General features: G+C 42.1%; 1 protein-coding gene across 3 annotated transcripts in view; it reads right to left on the bottom strand.

Moving 5' to 3' along the window:
• Positions 1-271: 271 nt before the first annotated feature.
• The window catches only part of PIP4K2B (phosphatidylinositol-5-phosphate 4-kinase type 2 beta), a 183,806-nt gene continuing 166,563 nt past the window's right edge, over positions 272-17,514 (bottom strand). For 2 of the 3 annotated variants that reach the window (XM_073608267.1, XM_073608268.1), the window contains 3 exons: positions 15,405-15,657; positions 6,351-6,454; positions 272-1,461 (listed from right to left, as the gene is read on the bottom strand). In XM_073608267.1, coding sequence (XP_073464368.1) covers positions 1,381-1,461; positions 6,351-6,454; positions 15,405-15,657 — 438 coding nt within the window. In that variant the 3' untranslated portion in view covers positions 272-1,380. Of the gene's footprint in view, positions 1,462-6,350; positions 6,455-12,110; positions 12,173-15,404; positions 15,658-17,514 lie in introns of all 3 variants that reach the window. The other variant, XR_012236918.1, reaches the window with a different exon arrangement.

Raw genomic sequence — 17,514 nt, 5'->3', positions numbered from 1 at the left:
TCACTAAAAAGTTAAGTAAGCACCAAGTTGGGGAGTCCTAAGCTAGGGAGCTAGACAGGATGGGCTATTTTTTTTATAGAAAGTGTACTTCTACCTGAAAAAAAAATATTTTTCAATGTCTTTAGAGAAAGTGAGGAAGGGTTAGAAACTTAGTCAGGTTTCAACTGCTGTACCTGGAAAAGAGATTTCCCTTCACTTTCTGCTTTGTCTGACATCAATCACCCGTAATAGAAATGAGAAAAAGAGTTCTAAACAGAAACTCTACAGAAACTATTTGAAAATGTTTTAATGGATTTCTATTTTGTTTGTTAGATGATGTTCCATTAAGCTGGCCATACACTGATCAAAATTTGACTGGTGCAGAAGGGACCAGCCAAATATTGATTAGTGGGTGGGCTCCCTTTCTTGACAGCAAGCCATATGAACAAAGATAGATATGATTAATTTACACACTCATCTCTTCCTGCTTTACCCATCCCCTCCTAATGCAGAGAATAATACTTTAAAAACAATTCAAAGCTGAAAAGCACAGAATTAAGAAAATGTACATTTAACAGTTGTTGCTGGAGGAAAAGTACATAGTTTGAAAGGTATCTGAAATTGGTAAAAACAAAATTTTGTTTGTATTTTAAAGAATAACTCTAAGTGCTATAGTCATTTAAACTGAGAAAATAACATTGCAGTGCAATTCAAGAAAAACAACCCTCTGAAAAAAATAAAAAAAAATACTGTTTATGGTATCCCTAACAATCCCATACATGTGAAAGAAATAAAAAAAATTAAGAGCCTCTCCTCCAAACAGGTTAGCTGTCATCTGTATGGGTAGGCACGAAAAACTGAATGCCTCCCACTGATCTTACAATACAGTGGGCACAGAAAAAAAATAGTTCTGGTTTAGTAGTCCAGTTGATTTGCATATTAGCAGCCCTCCCAGGTTCAGAAACAGACAATTGTTAGATCATTTGTTTTTCCTTTTACAGTAAGGAAGTGCTGTTGCTGAAGTCACTTTAACAGCTGTAAGTGACGAAGAAAAAAGGGTTTTGTAACAACTATTCTATCTCAGCAGTAACATAGTACAAAATTCTTAATATTTAAAAAGGAATGTAAGGTTGGGGAGCACTTACATTGTGACCTAAAATCCTGGTGTAACCAGTTTAAACTTGTGACCTTGAAATGTAATATCACAAACCTTACAGTTAGAGGATGGGAAATAATTGATCTTTTAGCAAAATAGGGGGACGGGAGGTACAAATAGGATGGGCGTGCAAACACACCACTTCACTCACACTCATTTAGACTCTTGCACACAGACTGGGAGGGTGAGGGTTATCCCTGCATACAGGGAAAGGGCAAGTGCAGAGAAGGACGGAGAGAGAAGAGCTATGCCAGGATATTTGACATGAATTCAATGAAGCGTTTGGAATACTGCTCTGGATTCACTGTGGAAATTTCTGCTCCAGCCTGAAAAAGATCAAAAAAGATACTAAAGTAACAGGGAGTTCCGTATTTAAAGGTTCAAAGTATATTACACATAAAAAACCCTAGTAATATAAATACATTTCAAAGGCCAACTTGAACATTAAAAAAGAAAAAAAATCTGCTAAAGTACATAGGTGTTATGTTATAGGGAGTGTTATGTCAGGTCTATTTAAAAGGGTAAGTTTTTAAAATGAAATATGCACATTTTTGAAGCCCTGTAGCTTTCACTCTGTACCCTTATACAGACTTTTATAAAGCTGCAGGGCTTGTGAATGAACTAGTGCTCCAGCATTTCTCTGTGGAGAGAGGAGAACCTTCCAGAAGAACCACCATCTCTGCAGCACTCCAGCAATCAGACCTGTATGGTAGAGTGGCCAGACGGAAACCACTCCTCAGTAAAAAGGCACATGACAACCCGCCTGGAGTTTGCCAAAAGGCACCTGAAGGACCATGAGAAACAAAATTCTTCTGGTTTGATGAAAAAAGCTTGAACTCTGGCCTGAATGGCAATCCTCATGTCTGGAGAAAACCAGGCACCGTTAATAACCTAGCCAATACCATCCCTATAGTAAAGCATGGTGGTGGCAGCATCATGCTGTGGGGATGTTTTTCAGCAGCAGGAACTGGGAGACTAGTCAGGATCTAGGGAAAGATAATTGCAGCAATGTACAGAGACATCCTTAATGAAAACCTGCTTCAGAGTGCTCTGGACCTCAGACTGGGGCAAAGGTTCACCTTCCAACAGGACAACGACCCTAAGCACACAGCCAAGATAACAAAGGAGTGGCTACAGGACAAATCTGTAAATGTCCTTGAGAGGCCCAGCCAGACTTCAAACCCAAATAAACATCTCTGGAGAGATCTGAAAATGACTGTGCACCAGCGATCCCCATTCAACCGAATGGAGCTTGAGAGGCCCTGCAAAGAGAAACTGCCAAAAAATAGGCGTGCCAAGCTTGTAGCATCATACTCAAAGACTTGAGGCTGTAATTGGTGCCAAAGGTGCTTCAACAAAATATTGAGCAAAGGCTGTAAATACTTATGTACATGGGATTTTTTTTCCTTTTTTATTTTTAATAATTTTCAAACTTCTTTCATTACGTCATTATGGGGTATTGTTTGTAGAATTTTGAGAAAATAATGACCTCATTTTGGAATAAGGTTGTAACATAACAAAATGTGTAAAAAGTGAAGCACTCTGAATACTTTCCGAATGCACTGTATGTCTAAAATTCCTATTTTTATTGTACAGTACAGGACATACGAGTTGATTTTTAGGAGTGGGCAAAACAGCCAAAATTGCAGCAACAGTCCCATAAGAAGACAAGACAGGTCAATGGACGTGAACAGACAGATGACAGCAGAAGCCCCTTGTAGCCAAGGCAGGGATCAGCAAAGGCTCAAGGAGCTGATGCAAGATGCTGTAAGGAACCCACGAACCCCCAACCTCTTGAAGGCTGGGTTAAAGTAGGGAAGGAAGGACTCATCGCTGAGGGCAGAAGCCTTAAAAGAAGGGCAAATGTAACCACCCAGCTGTATGGAATATAAGGGAGGATTCTTATAGAGGAACTACCCTGTGAGGAAATGAAGAGGGGTCAGCAGGCAAGGGAAAAGATGGTAAGTTGCCACAGATGGAAGTCCTGTCTACAGCCATAAGGCAAATCATAAGTGTCTGGCATGCCTTCAAGGCAGGACATGGGAATGGAGAATGATAATCCTACAGAAGGCGAGAAAAGGGACCCTTGGGCAGTGAGAAGGATACACAAAGGGTAGACTCTGCATGGGCAAGAAAATTGCAACGCAAATGAAGAGAAACTTCCTGCAAGGGAGTGCACGATGAGTGCAAAGTCAAGGTGTTAGGAAGAGAATATACAAGGCATAACCAAGACCTGCCAGGTACCATGGGCTAGGTTCTGGTATGGGGTTCCTTACTGTCACACTAGGTGAGAACTACCTCACATGACAAACTTCAAAGTATTGAAGAAGCATTCTGAATACCCCAAGGAAAGAGGGCACCCAATCTAGGTGTTGGAATTTGCCTAACTGGTGGATATCAATGAATTCCAGATAGTGACAGATCTTTCAGAAAAAGTCTGTAGAGCAGCCATATAACTGAGGTTTTTTGGTAAGAGAAGCAGGCAAGTGCCATGACAACAGACCACATGTGGAAATGGAAAACACGCAGATAGGAAGTATAGAGCACATAGGCAATGCAACCTTTCAGTACTAATCCAGTGTATGGAAGACGACTGGTACAAAGGCTAGGTTTTTGAGAAGGCAAGAGGGTGAAATGGCAAATTGGTAATCTGCAACACTGACGGGGAGGGAAGACGATATCAGAACTCTAATGCCCCGTACACACGGTCGGACTTTGTTCGGACATTCCGACAACAAAATCCTAGGATTTTTTCCGACGGATGTTGGCTCAAACTTGTCTTGCATACACACGGTCACACAAAGTTGTCGGAAAATCCGATCGTTCTAAACGCGGTGACGTAAAACACGTAAGTCGGGACTATAAACGGGGCAGTGGCCAATAGCTTTCATCTCTTTATTTATTCTGAGCATGCGTGGCACTTTGTCCGTCGGATTTGTGTACACACGATCGGAATTTCCGACAACGGATTTTGTTGTCGGAAAATTTTATCTCCTGCTCTCCAACTTTGTGTGTCGGAAAATCCGATGGAAAATGTCCGATGGAGCCCACACACGGTCGGAATTTCCGACAACACGCTCCGATCGGACATTTTCCATCGGAAAATCCAACCGTGTGTACGGGGCATAAGGATTTTAAGCCAGGGAGATGTGTTATGGCAATAGGGAGTAAACAGGTTCTAGGTAGTGGAGCAAACCTCCTCACAAAATGAGGTGGGGAGCCCTAGTTACCCTGAGAGTGATAAAAAAAACAAAAAGGACCAAGGCTGCCTCAAAAAAGGCCACCAGCAGAACCTCAGAGTAATTCTCATGGAGCGGCAACCAAGGTGTCAACGAGAGTATGTTTTGAACATGGAACCAGACACAGACAAAAATGCCATGATGAACAAAGTATGTGAATTAAAAAAAAAAAACAAATTTAAAAAAAATATCACGATTAGACCCAGGTACACCAGATGATATAATGTCGGAGAAGGAGCCCATGAAGGATATGTGATCAAACGAAAAGGAAAGCCTTGCAAGTTAAAAGGTCTCCAAGGCACCCTGGGATAATAAAAAAGGGCTTGTAGACATCCCTCCATCTCCAGGGGTGAGAGTGAACCTTCATTGTGAAGGCGGCTTCTGAGCAGGTCCAGTGGGCTCAGACATAAAGGGTCTGCCAGGTGAAGAATGGACCTGCAGTAGACGACATTACTTGGAGGAGGCAAACAGATAATATTCTCCATGGAATTTACGCAGAATAGTAGGGTTGAGGGCAAGAGCTATAATCCTAAAGAAAGAACATGATTATCCAAAACCAGGGGATTGTTGAGCTCTCTAGTCCAGTGTACCATAGTCTAAGCCAGCCTTTTTTAACCAGGGTGCCTTTTGGGTTCTTCAGGGGTGCCTCAGCAAAATGCCTAAAAATTGCCCAAAAATTGTGTACAAGCCAGCAGGTGGATTAAGCCTGTTTTTGCTACACAAAGCCACAGGTTTTCATTGTGTAACACTACAACCCTAGGCACTGGGCAGGCCAGCCACCAGCAGCCTAACTGCTGAAGTCATTGGTTGAAAAGGAGGACATTGAGCACCTAGCACCTGCACAAAATCCTTGTCTGCACCCCCCCCCCCCACCCCCTCCCCCACATTACAACCTGTGCCTTTAAATTCACTTCTTCGATTAGCACTACTGCGTATCCTGTAGGATACAAGGATATAATATAGTGGGATGGATTTACTAAAACTGGAGAGTGCAGCTGTGCATAGTAGCCAATCAGCCAACTTCAGCAGGTTCAATTAATCACTTACCCCCTTTATAACCAGGGCATTTTGTGCTTTCCAGCACTGCTACTTTAACTGGCAATTGCATGGCCATGCAATACTGTATGCAAATGAAAACTTTATCATTTTTTTCCCACAGCGCTGTTGGTGGTATTTGATCACCATTGAGATTATTTTTTCAAAAAAGAAAAAAAAAAAAAAGAAAAATTTGAAAAACAAAAAAACAGTAGCTTCTAGTTTCGGTCATACTGTAAAACATAACCATTAAAATCAAATATCATAAATTTAGGCCAAAATGTATTCTGCATTGACAAAAACAACTAGAAGCGTCTTGGTTTCTAAGCAGAGCTGCACCAGATTTAGCACTCTCCAGTTTTAGTAAATCAACCCTAATGCGTACTACAGGTCCAAGTAACAATCCTGCAAGACATGTAGGGCTAAGACTCGCTATGTAAAAAGGTACAGAGAAACCCTGTCTTGCCTTGTCCACATTCGTGGTTCCATCCCAGGGGTTCATGCTTCACCTGTCACAGAAGGCATATCCTCAAAGGGGTCTTCGAAGTTGGGCACCACGGGGATGGACCACGGCTCTTTATAGCACCCTCTGGCCAACTACAAGGTGAGCGCTCAATGGAAGATTGAATGCCCACAGTAAACTTTACAGGCTGGATACACTGCCGGGGTCCAATTTCCAAGATAAACACTGAGGGTGCCCGATCAAGAAACTGCTAGTGAGCCAAAAGGCAATACGCAGTCAGATCTTGACACAAGCGTCAAAACGAAAACTGGTGAAAGATAAGAAAAGAACACTGGCAAAATACTGGAGCCAGTGTTCAACCACTCCAAGGAAGCAACGTATAACCCACAGTCCAAGACTGTCCTGTATCATTAGGATAATTGGCAAGACATGTTCTTTAACCCTGCAGTGATAAGGCTGTTGCAGTACTTCTGCTTACCCCATGTTTAACTGTTTTGGCAGCATGTGCAGCTTTCTTCTTGGCATCATATGGTGTCAGGATGTCTATGATGGCCATGAAGTAAACTTCTTTCTTGGGTGCACCTTGGAGAAACAAAAAAATATAAGTTACATTGTTATATACTCTAATAATATGACATCAAACTAATTAAAACTATTAACAAAATGTACACCTTATGAAAAATGTTATGCTTGGATTCCTGCCAAAATCTAAAAGCATACAAGCATTGTTTTAACCTCCACCTCCAACACACTTATTATTCAAGACCTGACTGATCTCCTTATATTTAATATGTTGTTTTTATTCCCACAAATGCAGGTTTAATCATTAAAGCAAAGTTCCACTCAAAAGTGGAACTTCCGCTTATCCTTTGTCTCCTCTCCCCTCCGCTGCCACATTTGGCACCTTCCAGGAGGGAGGGGAGAACAGGTATCGGCGCTTTTTTTTTTCCCGCTAAATACCGCATAAACTTTTTTTTGTGTGAATTGGACTTAGTTTACCGCATGCCCTAATTTATGCAAATGAGTAACATGATACCTTTAGCGCATGCGGTAAATGTTAGTGAATCGACCCCTTACTTTAAAGACTCATTCAACATTTGAAACCATTCTCGACTCCACATGTTCATATAGTGCTAAAATTATGCTAGGTGCATTGTAAGTGCGGTTTCCTTGAAAACGTGTTATATAGAATTATGATGCATAAAAGACACAGATGAGTTCTTGCTGGAAAAATATATTTTAAGCAACAGACAGCATGGATTCATGAAAGACAGAAGTTGTAAAACAAACCCGATTTCTTTTTATGAGGTGGTAAGTAAAACCTTGGACAAAGGGGTGGCTATGTCGTTGTATACTTGGATTTTGCAAAAGCATTTGACACAGTTACCCCACACACGGCTCATGTACAAGGAAAAGTCTACAGGCTTGGAAAGATCAATTTGCAAATGGATAGAAAACTGGCTAAAAGACCGAATTCCGAGAGTAGTGGTTAATGATTTTTGCTCTAAAGGTCATCAGTGGTGTACCCCAAGGTTCAGTGTTGGGACCCTTACTTTTTAATACCTTTATAAATGATATAAGGTCTGTGATTAAAAGTACAATTTCAGGGTTTGCAGATGACACCAAGCTATGCATATCTCCATCTTACAAGCCAACCACAATGCACTGTTTAATTGGGCAACTGTGTGGCAAATGAGGTTTAATGTTGATGAATGTAAAGTTATGCACTTGGGGGCTAAGAATATGCATCATACATACTAGGGGAGTACAACTGGGGAAAATCCATAGTGGAGAAGGATCCGGGGGTTTTGGTAGCTGATAAGCTTAATAGCATGCAATGCCAAGCTGCCGTTTGCAAAGCGAGAAAAGTCCTTTCTTGTATTGAGAGGCATGGACTCTAGAGAGATATAATTTTCCCCTGTACAAATCATTAGTAAGACCTCACCTGGAATATGCAGTTCAGTTTTGGGCATCAGTTCTCAAAAAGGATACCGAGGAACTGAAGAAAGTGCAGAGAAGGGCAACCAAACAGATAAGAGGCATGGAAGAACTCAGCTATGAGGAAAGATTAGAGGAACTAAATTTATTATCTCAGAAGAGGAGATTTAGAGGGGATATGATCAACATGTATATATACATAAGTGGACCATATAGTGAACTTGGTGTTGAGTTATTCACTTTTCTTCACAATAAGAGCTGTGAAAATGTGGAATAGACTCCCTCCAGAGGTGGTTCTGGCAAGCTTAGTAGATTGCTTCAAAAAAGGCCTGGATTCTTTCCTTAACGTGGGGGGGGGGGGGGGGGGGGGGGGAAATCAGGAAGGAATTTTTTCCCCTGCTGTAGCAAATTGGAACATGCTTTGCTGGGGTTTTTTTGCCTTCCTCTGTATCAACTGGGTGAAGGATTGTGTATATGGCATTGTAGGTTTTTTTTTTTAATTGAACTGGATGGACTTGTGTCTTTTTTCAACCTAACTAGAACTCCATACTCGCTCAGATCAATTTTACAGTGTAGGAAATCACCTGAGGAAAAAAAAAAAGTACCTGGATCATTATTGTGGCATCAACCATGATCCCTGGTATAACCCCTTCAATATGTGGCCATATTTATATGAATAGCAGTATTGCATTGGTTAACACTGGCAAAAAGTTTGGCTGGGAACCGCCCCCCAGCGAGGCTCCAGTTCTTTAACACGCAGTAAGGAGATAACAGACCTGTGTCCTGTATGATATGGAATGGGTCAACAGACCCGAATAGGGCTGCAACTAACGATTATTTTCATAATTGATTAGATGGCTGATTATTGTTTTGATTAATTGGCTAAAAACCTAAATAAAAAAAAAAAAAAAAAAAAGGGAAGAGTGTGGTGTATAACTTAATTATGTAAAGTTTAAAAAAATAATTATTCTTGAATATCTATATGCAGTGGTAAATATAAACAAACTATAGGGTTTGGGAACAAATTATCTAATCCACTCAGAATAAGACAGAAGAGATGTATATACTATTAGAGGTTCAATCTGGTACATATCAGACTCCGATCAAAATTTTTAATCGAAGAAAAAAAATATGTAAAAAGACCTAAGAAACACTGCTTTGCAAATTTTCAGACAGGATTGTAATATAATATTATGCATGAATGACTCCCTTGTCATAGGCAGGTAGCTTGATACAAGCTTCCTGCGCCTGCTGTCACCTATGCTGGCCATACACTAACACATTTTTCCATCATAAATTTTCGTTTAAGAAGATGTGTTTGATTTTCTAATCGTTAGTGGGGTCAAATCAACATTTGTTTTCAAGCACAGTGACGAGAAAATTTGAAGGAGCCGAAAACTTCTCGAACAAATTTTCAGACAGTGTATGTGGTTTTTGTTTAGAAATCACTTTCACTTTAAAATTGATTTTTTAAAGCAATTGAAATTTTCGAACAACATTCATCCATTGATTGAATAAACAAAGAATTTGCGCCCAAAAATGAATGTGTATGGCCAATAAGGCATTTAAGAGCAGCAGCATGCTTTTTTTTAATCACCTGTCATGATGGGGTTAAAAAAAAACAAAAATGTAGGCCTTTATAGTACAAAAACGGCAGATAATTACTACTACAAGGGGTTAATTAATACCGTGAAACCAATATTATATACATACATACATTCATACACACAACCAAAAGTACTGTATACCGGGTATTTTAACTAGGAGTGCCTGGAACATCCCACATTCCTGCACAGGCTGAAGTTGCACTTAAAAATGCACTGCACCGACTTACACACAAATTCCACTTAAGAACAAAAATATAGTCCATATTGTGTTCGTAACTCGGGGACTGCCTTTACCGGTAAACTTTCATTTTTAAATGTAATTGTAATGTCTTAGATTACCTCCAGTCTATCAGCCTCAAGTTTCTCTGGGTTCAGATGCTGATCTTCCCTGCACAGAGCCCTTAAAATTTCTTGCTGGATTTTTTTTTTTTTTTTTTTAAACAAACGTGTCATACTTACCTGCTCTGTGTAATTGTTTTGCACAGAGCAGCACCCCATCCTCCTCTCCCCCCACCAGCACTTCTGCCCTATTGCCTTCAGAGTGTCCCTATAGCAAGTATAGTATATAGAGTGCACCTATAGCAAGGTAAATAAAAAAAACTTTTGCCTTTAGAATCAATCACTTCCTTCTCCTGCCCAGAAGAGTGTGCATGGTGTCACCTTGGCTATCTTTAGAAGCTTTAGTTCCCACCACGGCATGTGGGACTAAACTCAACTGATAACATTAGTCTCTTTCTTTGGGACATTTCAGTCATTTTTACGTTCATATTTGAAGTTAAGCACCTATTATATTGTATTATCATCACTGTGGTAATTATCACACATTTCACTGATATATCTATGCCAGCCAATGTCACATTTTTAGAGAACATTCTTGTCGCTATAAGCGCTGCACTGTTATGATTTTAGGTTGCAATAGTAACCAGGAAACCTTTCAGTTTCTGAAACCAATCAATAGCCCCCCTGAGAGTGCAACTGGTCAAAAGTGGCAAAACGCGCAGCTCTTCTCTAGAGTGCAGTAGGCACGCTTAATTGCATGAAGTGTGAAAAAGGCAAACATTAAAAACTCTAGCTTGTAGCCTCTGGACATGTTTTAAACCCAGACATCAGAGATACTGCATCTCAAATCTATAAGGCTTCTTAGCATCAACCCACTTGCACAAGTTGGGCGGGGAGGTTTTTTTTTTTTGCTTTGCCCCAAGGACCCCTTCTTTGTTCCAGATGAGGATTGCTTCTGCCACCTCTTTAAAGTGGTAGTAAATCCTCATTTTGATTTTTACCTACAGGTAAGCTTATAATAAAGCTTACTTGTAGGTAAAATGAATATCTCCTAAATGTGCACTGTTTACAAGTTATTCTAGCAAACAGCAGCAGGTGACATCATTACTACTGCTTTAAAAGGTAGGGGTGCCCTTACCTCTCAAACATATAAAGAGAATTGCCAAAGAGACCTTTGCCTCGGAAAGCATACATTCCAACCATTTTTTGAAGAGGAGCTCTGCTGGCCAGAAAGGGCGGGAGAGGGTAAAGTCACAAGAGAGCTCCTGTAGAGAGGTAAACCTAGACTGCTTACAGTTGTACCACCATAAATCCGACCCAGGAACATGAGGAAAAAAAGTTTCCAGCCACATAAGTCCCCCCCCCCCCCCCCCCTTCTACAGCCCGGAAAAAGGGAACAAGCAGACAAGGACCCCCTCACATAAGGGGCAACTTACAAATGCTTCCCAGAGCCAGAAGGCTCAGTCTTCACCATGCCCACATCAGGCATTACCTCTGCAGGGTCTTTAGGGACTGGGCTCTGCCACAGCACACTACGGACCTGGACCTTTACAGTAACCCTGTCATCTAACTCAAGCAATACAACTGTCTGCCAAGGTGTGTGCCAAAACATGGGATTCAGTGCAGGCTAAACTTACAGGCATTACCTGTTGTTCTATATGGGGTCAAGGTACAGCACCTTTAGGAATCACTAATCCATAGGTGCCAACTCGAATAACTGTAGACAACTGAGGCTAAGCATCTCAATGGAGTAGAAGTGCGTATTACAAGAGAAACCCCTCTCAGAGTGAGACAGGTCCATCAACTACGAACACTAGCAAAAAACTGAGGCAATGCTAAAAGTGGGAGGGGTTATCCTGGGTGGTGTCATGTCTTGCACATTGCCAGTGTCCTGGAAGTGGAGCCTGACACAATAGTCTAAGCATCATCTCTCCCCTATCCTGTGATGTCCGATGAAGAAAAGATAATTAGGTTCTGGCACCCCAGAAAACTCGAGAGGCTTCTGAGACTGATTCAGAGGTGAGCAGTTTGGTTGCCCAGTAACCAGAGTACATGCATAATAAAACAAGCGCCATTGCAGTTAAAGCTGAACACCAGGCAGATATAAAAGGCACCCATTATTGCGGTTCTGTAATCATTAAATGTATTCTTTATAAGCAAGCTGTGCAAATAACTAAATGTAACTTTATATCAGCCTCTTGCAGTCAATTTTACAGTCTGTACAGGAGAGCTCAGTGGGAGAAAGGAAAAAAGCAACAAAAAGGAAATAAGTGCCCTGCAGTGCTAGGGGTCATGCTGATAGGAGGAAAGAACAGAGTGGCAGAGATAACTTCAACAGTTTCTGCTGCTCATTTCACTGTCTAGTCACAGGGTGGGGGTGAAATTGAAGCAGAGAAGATAGAAGCTACACTAACCGATAACAATGTTTCCACAAAGTTTCCATGACAGCACATCAGGGTATAGGGGATCCACCCACCTAAAAGGGACAGGAAACAGAACAGCATAAATTTGTAACTCCTCCTAAACTACCTTACTTAAAAAAAGGAATCGATTTAGGTAACAAAAGGAACACAACAGAAGGAAATTAATTAGCTTGTATGGTTATTATGACCACATGTGGAAGCATTGTTACCAGCTAGCGTAAATTATATTTTACCCTATGCTCCATTACAACAAAGAACAAGAAATAACAGGACAGCAGGGAAAAAAATGCCCAAAATTGGCCAGTATATGCTGCCATTTCCAGTTGGTAATCTAGGTAAAGTCAGGGAGTTTGACCTAAATGGCTCCCTGGCAAATCTGCTCTAATGGCACTGAAGGTACTAATGCCCAGGAAGCTGATATTCTTTTGGTTGTGTGTGTGCTTTATCAACCATTTTATTTAAGGCAGTATAAGCCAAAGAAATCAAAACTTAATAATAGGACAAAGGCTGGATATTCATAGACACTGGGTGATAGGCATCTATATTCAGATGATTGAACACTGGCAAAGGTTTTTGCTATCATCCTACAGCATACCCCATAAAACCCTAGTCCACCTCGTGAGATCATAGCAAGAAATGCAGAGGAACACAGAAAGGATGGTGAACAGTGTCCTGTATTGTACGCCAAAATATGGACTTTAGGGACAAGTCAAATTTCTTTTAATGCTCACACTAAATTGTACAGTACAGACACAGGATGGATATTCATAGACCCTGGGATGTCCCTAAGCAATCAGAAAGGTGGACATCACCAATGGGCCCAACAAAAAAGGAGAAGTGTCAAAGACCTAACACAGAGAGCCGCCAAAAGAGCCTTGTGGCCAAAAGCTGCATCTGCAGGGGCCTGGACATTCGCGGTGAATTACACCATGTCCAGCCCCTCCTCTGTCCCCCCCACTGTCTTCTGGGAGACACACGGGTCCAGAAGACAGCAGGGACCATTCAGAACGCGCAGATGTGGCTCGCGCATGCGCAGTAGGGAACCAGGCTGTGAAGCTGCACGGCTTCACTTCCCAATTCCCTTACTGAAGATGGCGACGCCTCCACCCAGAGCCAAGGGACGGGTCGGCTTCGGGTGAGGCCCTGGACAGTTAAGTATCCTTATTTTAAAAGTCAGCAGCTGCAGTATTTGTAGCTGCTGACTTAATTTTTTTTCCGGCAGAACTCCACTATAAGATAGAGGCTGCGACTTTCAGAAAGGCTCTAACCACATCCAGACAATGAAGAATTTCTTTGGGGGGTGCTTAGTTAGCTGCAGGGAACAAGGAAGGAAGCACATTTTCATTAAGTCCTTTACTGTATTCAAAGATATGGAATTTAGAGGAAAGTCAAATTTCCTCATATCTTAATCATACAGGACACATGCAAAAAAACCCCCAAAAAAAAACAAAAAAACAAACACACAACTCACTGTCCACATCCCAAGAGAGGATAACTGGTAGTTGCACCACCTCAAGCCACCACTGGCCGGATCAGGGGGAATGGGCTCCTAACCCAAACATCTTCTACCGGATATGTCAGAAATGGGTGACCCTGGATGTAGACAAGCTTGACCAAACTATTTGCTTCACCAACAGATGTACCTGCTGGGAGTGCTGTATGAACTGTATGTAGCATTAGCTACAAATAATATACAACACTGTTTTTTCTGGAGACTTCTCTGTACTGTTCCCAGAACAAAATCAAGCCATTCACAGGAAGCACAGTATTTTTAAGAATGAATACAAGCATTCCTTTGTTTCACTGAAGTGGAGATCATAACATCATCTGCCCAACCTTAACTAACCAGAGGAAGCCGTGTATTCATTCATAAAACACAGGGCTTCCTGTGAATAGCTGAGCAACGCGAAGCCCAACTCAACGCACTGTGTACTGTACGCGGCACGATCATTTGTTAGTGAAGGAAATAGTTTGGGACAGCTTGGCCCAACTAAACTATTGTCATAGCAAACCTGGACTTAGGAAGTTTTAAACTCTGAAAACCTATCTGCAGAACCTCTGAACATCTTCCATTGGTATGGTGAAATGTTTAAGACAACCAACATAAAAGACCACTTTTTTCCACTTGATCGAGTCCAGCAATGATTTTCCGAGGAGTGAAAATCCTCTCTGAAGTGTCCTAAGGATCATAGATTATCCATTCTGTTTGCTAGTGAATGGGGAATGTCTTTCGATTTTCCAGGTTCCTTTGTACCCAAAAGGTACAATAGATACGGAGGAAAATCAAGTGCAACAATTCAGAGGCTTTTGAGGACAGCAGAGGTGAGCATATCTACATGTGTTACATGAAGCTACAGCTTCAGGTGTATAGGAGTGAAAAGTCTTCCACAGCCTCCTCTAACACTGCTTGTGGGGAAGCCCACCCCTCCAGGCTCACCTGCCTCTGCCTATCCATAATGAAGCATGTGCTTCCACTGTGGAGGCTCTCAAAATTTGGGACTGCAGATAATACTGGAGTGCCGTGAAGTGGCTCTGCAGCTTATGCATGTATTTGCAAATGTGTGCAAACTAAACCACTGTTTTTAACACAGTTAGATGGGAATTTTTTTTTATTTTGTTTGATATGTGTCACCCTTCCATGTGCTCCTTGCTGCAAAGGCCAGTTATAGGTGGGGGAAGTGGCCGTTTTTAAGGGTGAGGGTATTCCTCTGTGGAGTACTCGCAGAGTAGGGAGTACAATATATAGTGAGAGCATGTCTGGAAGAAGTATGCAGTAACCCATGTGTAGACTGTCCAACAGCAAAGTCCTCTTGATGAAAGGTCAGGAAGAAGCTCCTGAGTACCTTATAAGAGTTTTAGGCAGAAGTGGCGTTAAAAGGCGAGACCAGTGGTATGGTGTAACATACAGTAACTGTCAGCGATAAAGGGTGATCCTGTCCATAATGCTGGGCTCTACATAGAGTCCAAGCTTCACTTCTCACGGTGGACATAGATCCGAAGGGGTCTTTAGGGTCTGGGTTCCACAGGGATGGACCACAGCCCTGGAACTCTAGAACAGTATACATTTTTCCTCTGAGTTGTTTGTAAACTTTGTTGTTTACTGGAGACTCCACAGTGAGTGGCAGAATTGTAGGTCCATTTATTCAGGTTCCTTTTACTGGCAGAATCACCAGGTGAATGGTAAACTAGAAATAAGAAAACTGCAACCATCACATCTAAAGACTGGCAAGGTATAAATGTATTACATTTTTGCTCTTGGGTTTAAATATGCTTTACTGTACTCACTTTCATGGCTCTTCATTGCGTAAACATCCACAGATGGGTCAAACTCCCCTGGCCCAAAGAACCGAGGAAAGTTAAGGGGGTTTCCAGGACTGTCTGGAGGAGTGCCGTATGAGCATATGGGGATTCCAGTGCCATCTTCACATTCTTCCTCCTCAGCCCTTTCTTCTACTTCCATTTCCTCCTGCTCTGCCCGATCCACATCATGCAAACCAACTAAGAGGCTGTAATCCATTATCTTCAACACAGAGAGGAACTGAATTTGAAAAAAAGGAAAACGAATTATAGGATGATTTTGCACTTAAAGTACTGTTGGATAGGCAAAAAAAAAAAATCATAATATAATAATCATAATACATTTGTGAAATTCCTCAACTCTGAAGCGAAAAGTCTAACAGAAATTTCAGGACGTCAACTTTGTAATTCAAAAGATAAACAGCATCTGCTGTGCCAAGGAGGTGTAACAGCAGTGATTACATCATATCCTCTCATTACTCTACAGTAAAAGGAAACTACCAATTATAACCACATTGCAGTGAATATAGGCAGGTACCATAGGCCTATTTATGTTGAATGTGTACTCACCCACGTTAACATAAATCAGGCCCCCTCGTTCTTCAGCCACACTGCTCAGCACCACACAGCAGGACAGTTGGGTGACAATCTTATAAATTTAAAACATGGAGGCACAAAATGTTTAGTTCATTCCATTTAGTCTACAATATTTAAATTCTCTCTCCTCTAGGTTTTCTGTTTTTGGCTATGGTTGCGATCCTCACATGTGATCTCTCCCTCTCCAGCCACAACTGGAGAAAAACTAACTGCCCTTACACGATTTAATCATTACCAAACTGTAGAAACATGGCCATAATTATATATTATACCCACTAGAGGTTGACCGATATGGGTTTTTCTCTGGCTGATGCCGATATTTAGAAATTGGGGCAGCCGATGGCCGATAGATGATGCTGATTTTTGTGGCCAATATTTTAGGCCGATTAAAAAAAAAAAAAAAAAAAAAAAAAAACACCTCACTCACTCCACTCCTCCCTGCTTGCTCCTGTCACTCAACCACACACTTGATGTCCTCAGTACAGATGGCACTGGCTGTGGCAGGTGGCACTGGCTGGCGGCCCTGGCTGGCAGAGGAACTGGTTGGCACTGAAAGGTGGCACTGGTTTGAAACTGACATGGCACTGGCAGGTGGCTCTGGTTGGCACGTGGTACTGGCTGGCACTGGTTTGAAACTGACATGGCACTGGCAGGTGGCACTGGTTGGCGCTGGCAGGTGGCACTGATTGGCAGGTGGCACTGATTGGCAGGTGGCACTAATTGGCAGGTGGCACTAATTGGCAGGTGGCACTAATTGGCAGGTGGCACTAATTGGCAGGTGGCAGGTAGCATTCAGTGTATGCATGTAAGCACATCCCTAGTTGAAACACAGAAAGAAAGAAAGAGCCGGTGTCTTGCCGAGAAAGTTCCCCTGGCAGATAAGGACCCCCCTGTACTGCGCATGCGCTGCACTTGCGCAGTACGAACGACTACGGAGCCACCGAAAATAGCCGAAGATGAACAGCTGTTTGTCAGATCTACACGGCGCCTGCGCACTACATTCTGACCTAAGTCCACGTTAAAGTCCCACCATCCAAGTGGACATAGAGTTAGAATATTAATATGCCGAGCGCAGCGAGGCCGTGCCCACGAGGGGCCTGTTACAAAGTCTTTTTGTTACAATAGTCTTGGTACGCAGGCGCCGTGTACAGCTGACTCAGGTGTTCAGCTTCGGCTCTTTTCAGGCGACTCCCTTGTTGTTCCTACTGCGCAAGCGCTGCACCTGCGCAGTACAGGGGGGTCATTATCCGCCATGGGGAACTTTCTCGGCAGAACACCGGGACATGCTGCTTCACACTGGCATGTGGCATAAGTAAACATTGGCATGTGTTAAAAAAAGCAGCACTACCTTATTAACCACTTCAGCACCGGAAGGATTTACCCCCTTCCTGACCAGAGCACTTTTTACAATTTGGCACTGGGTCGCTTTAACTGCTAATTGCGCGGTCATGTAATGCTGTACCCAAACGACATTTGCGTCCTTTTGTTCCCACAAATAGAG

This window comes from Aquarana catesbeiana, linkage group LG12, assembly GCF_042186555.1.
Source record: "Aquarana catesbeiana isolate 2022-GZ linkage group LG12, ASM4218655v1, whole genome shotgun sequence".
Classification (NCBI taxonomy): Eukaryota; Metazoa; Chordata; class Amphibia; order Anura; family Ranidae; genus Aquarana; species Aquarana catesbeiana.
The sequence above is the reverse complement of the archived record's forward strand: the minus strand, read 5'-3'. Positions and strand labels throughout refer to the sequence as shown.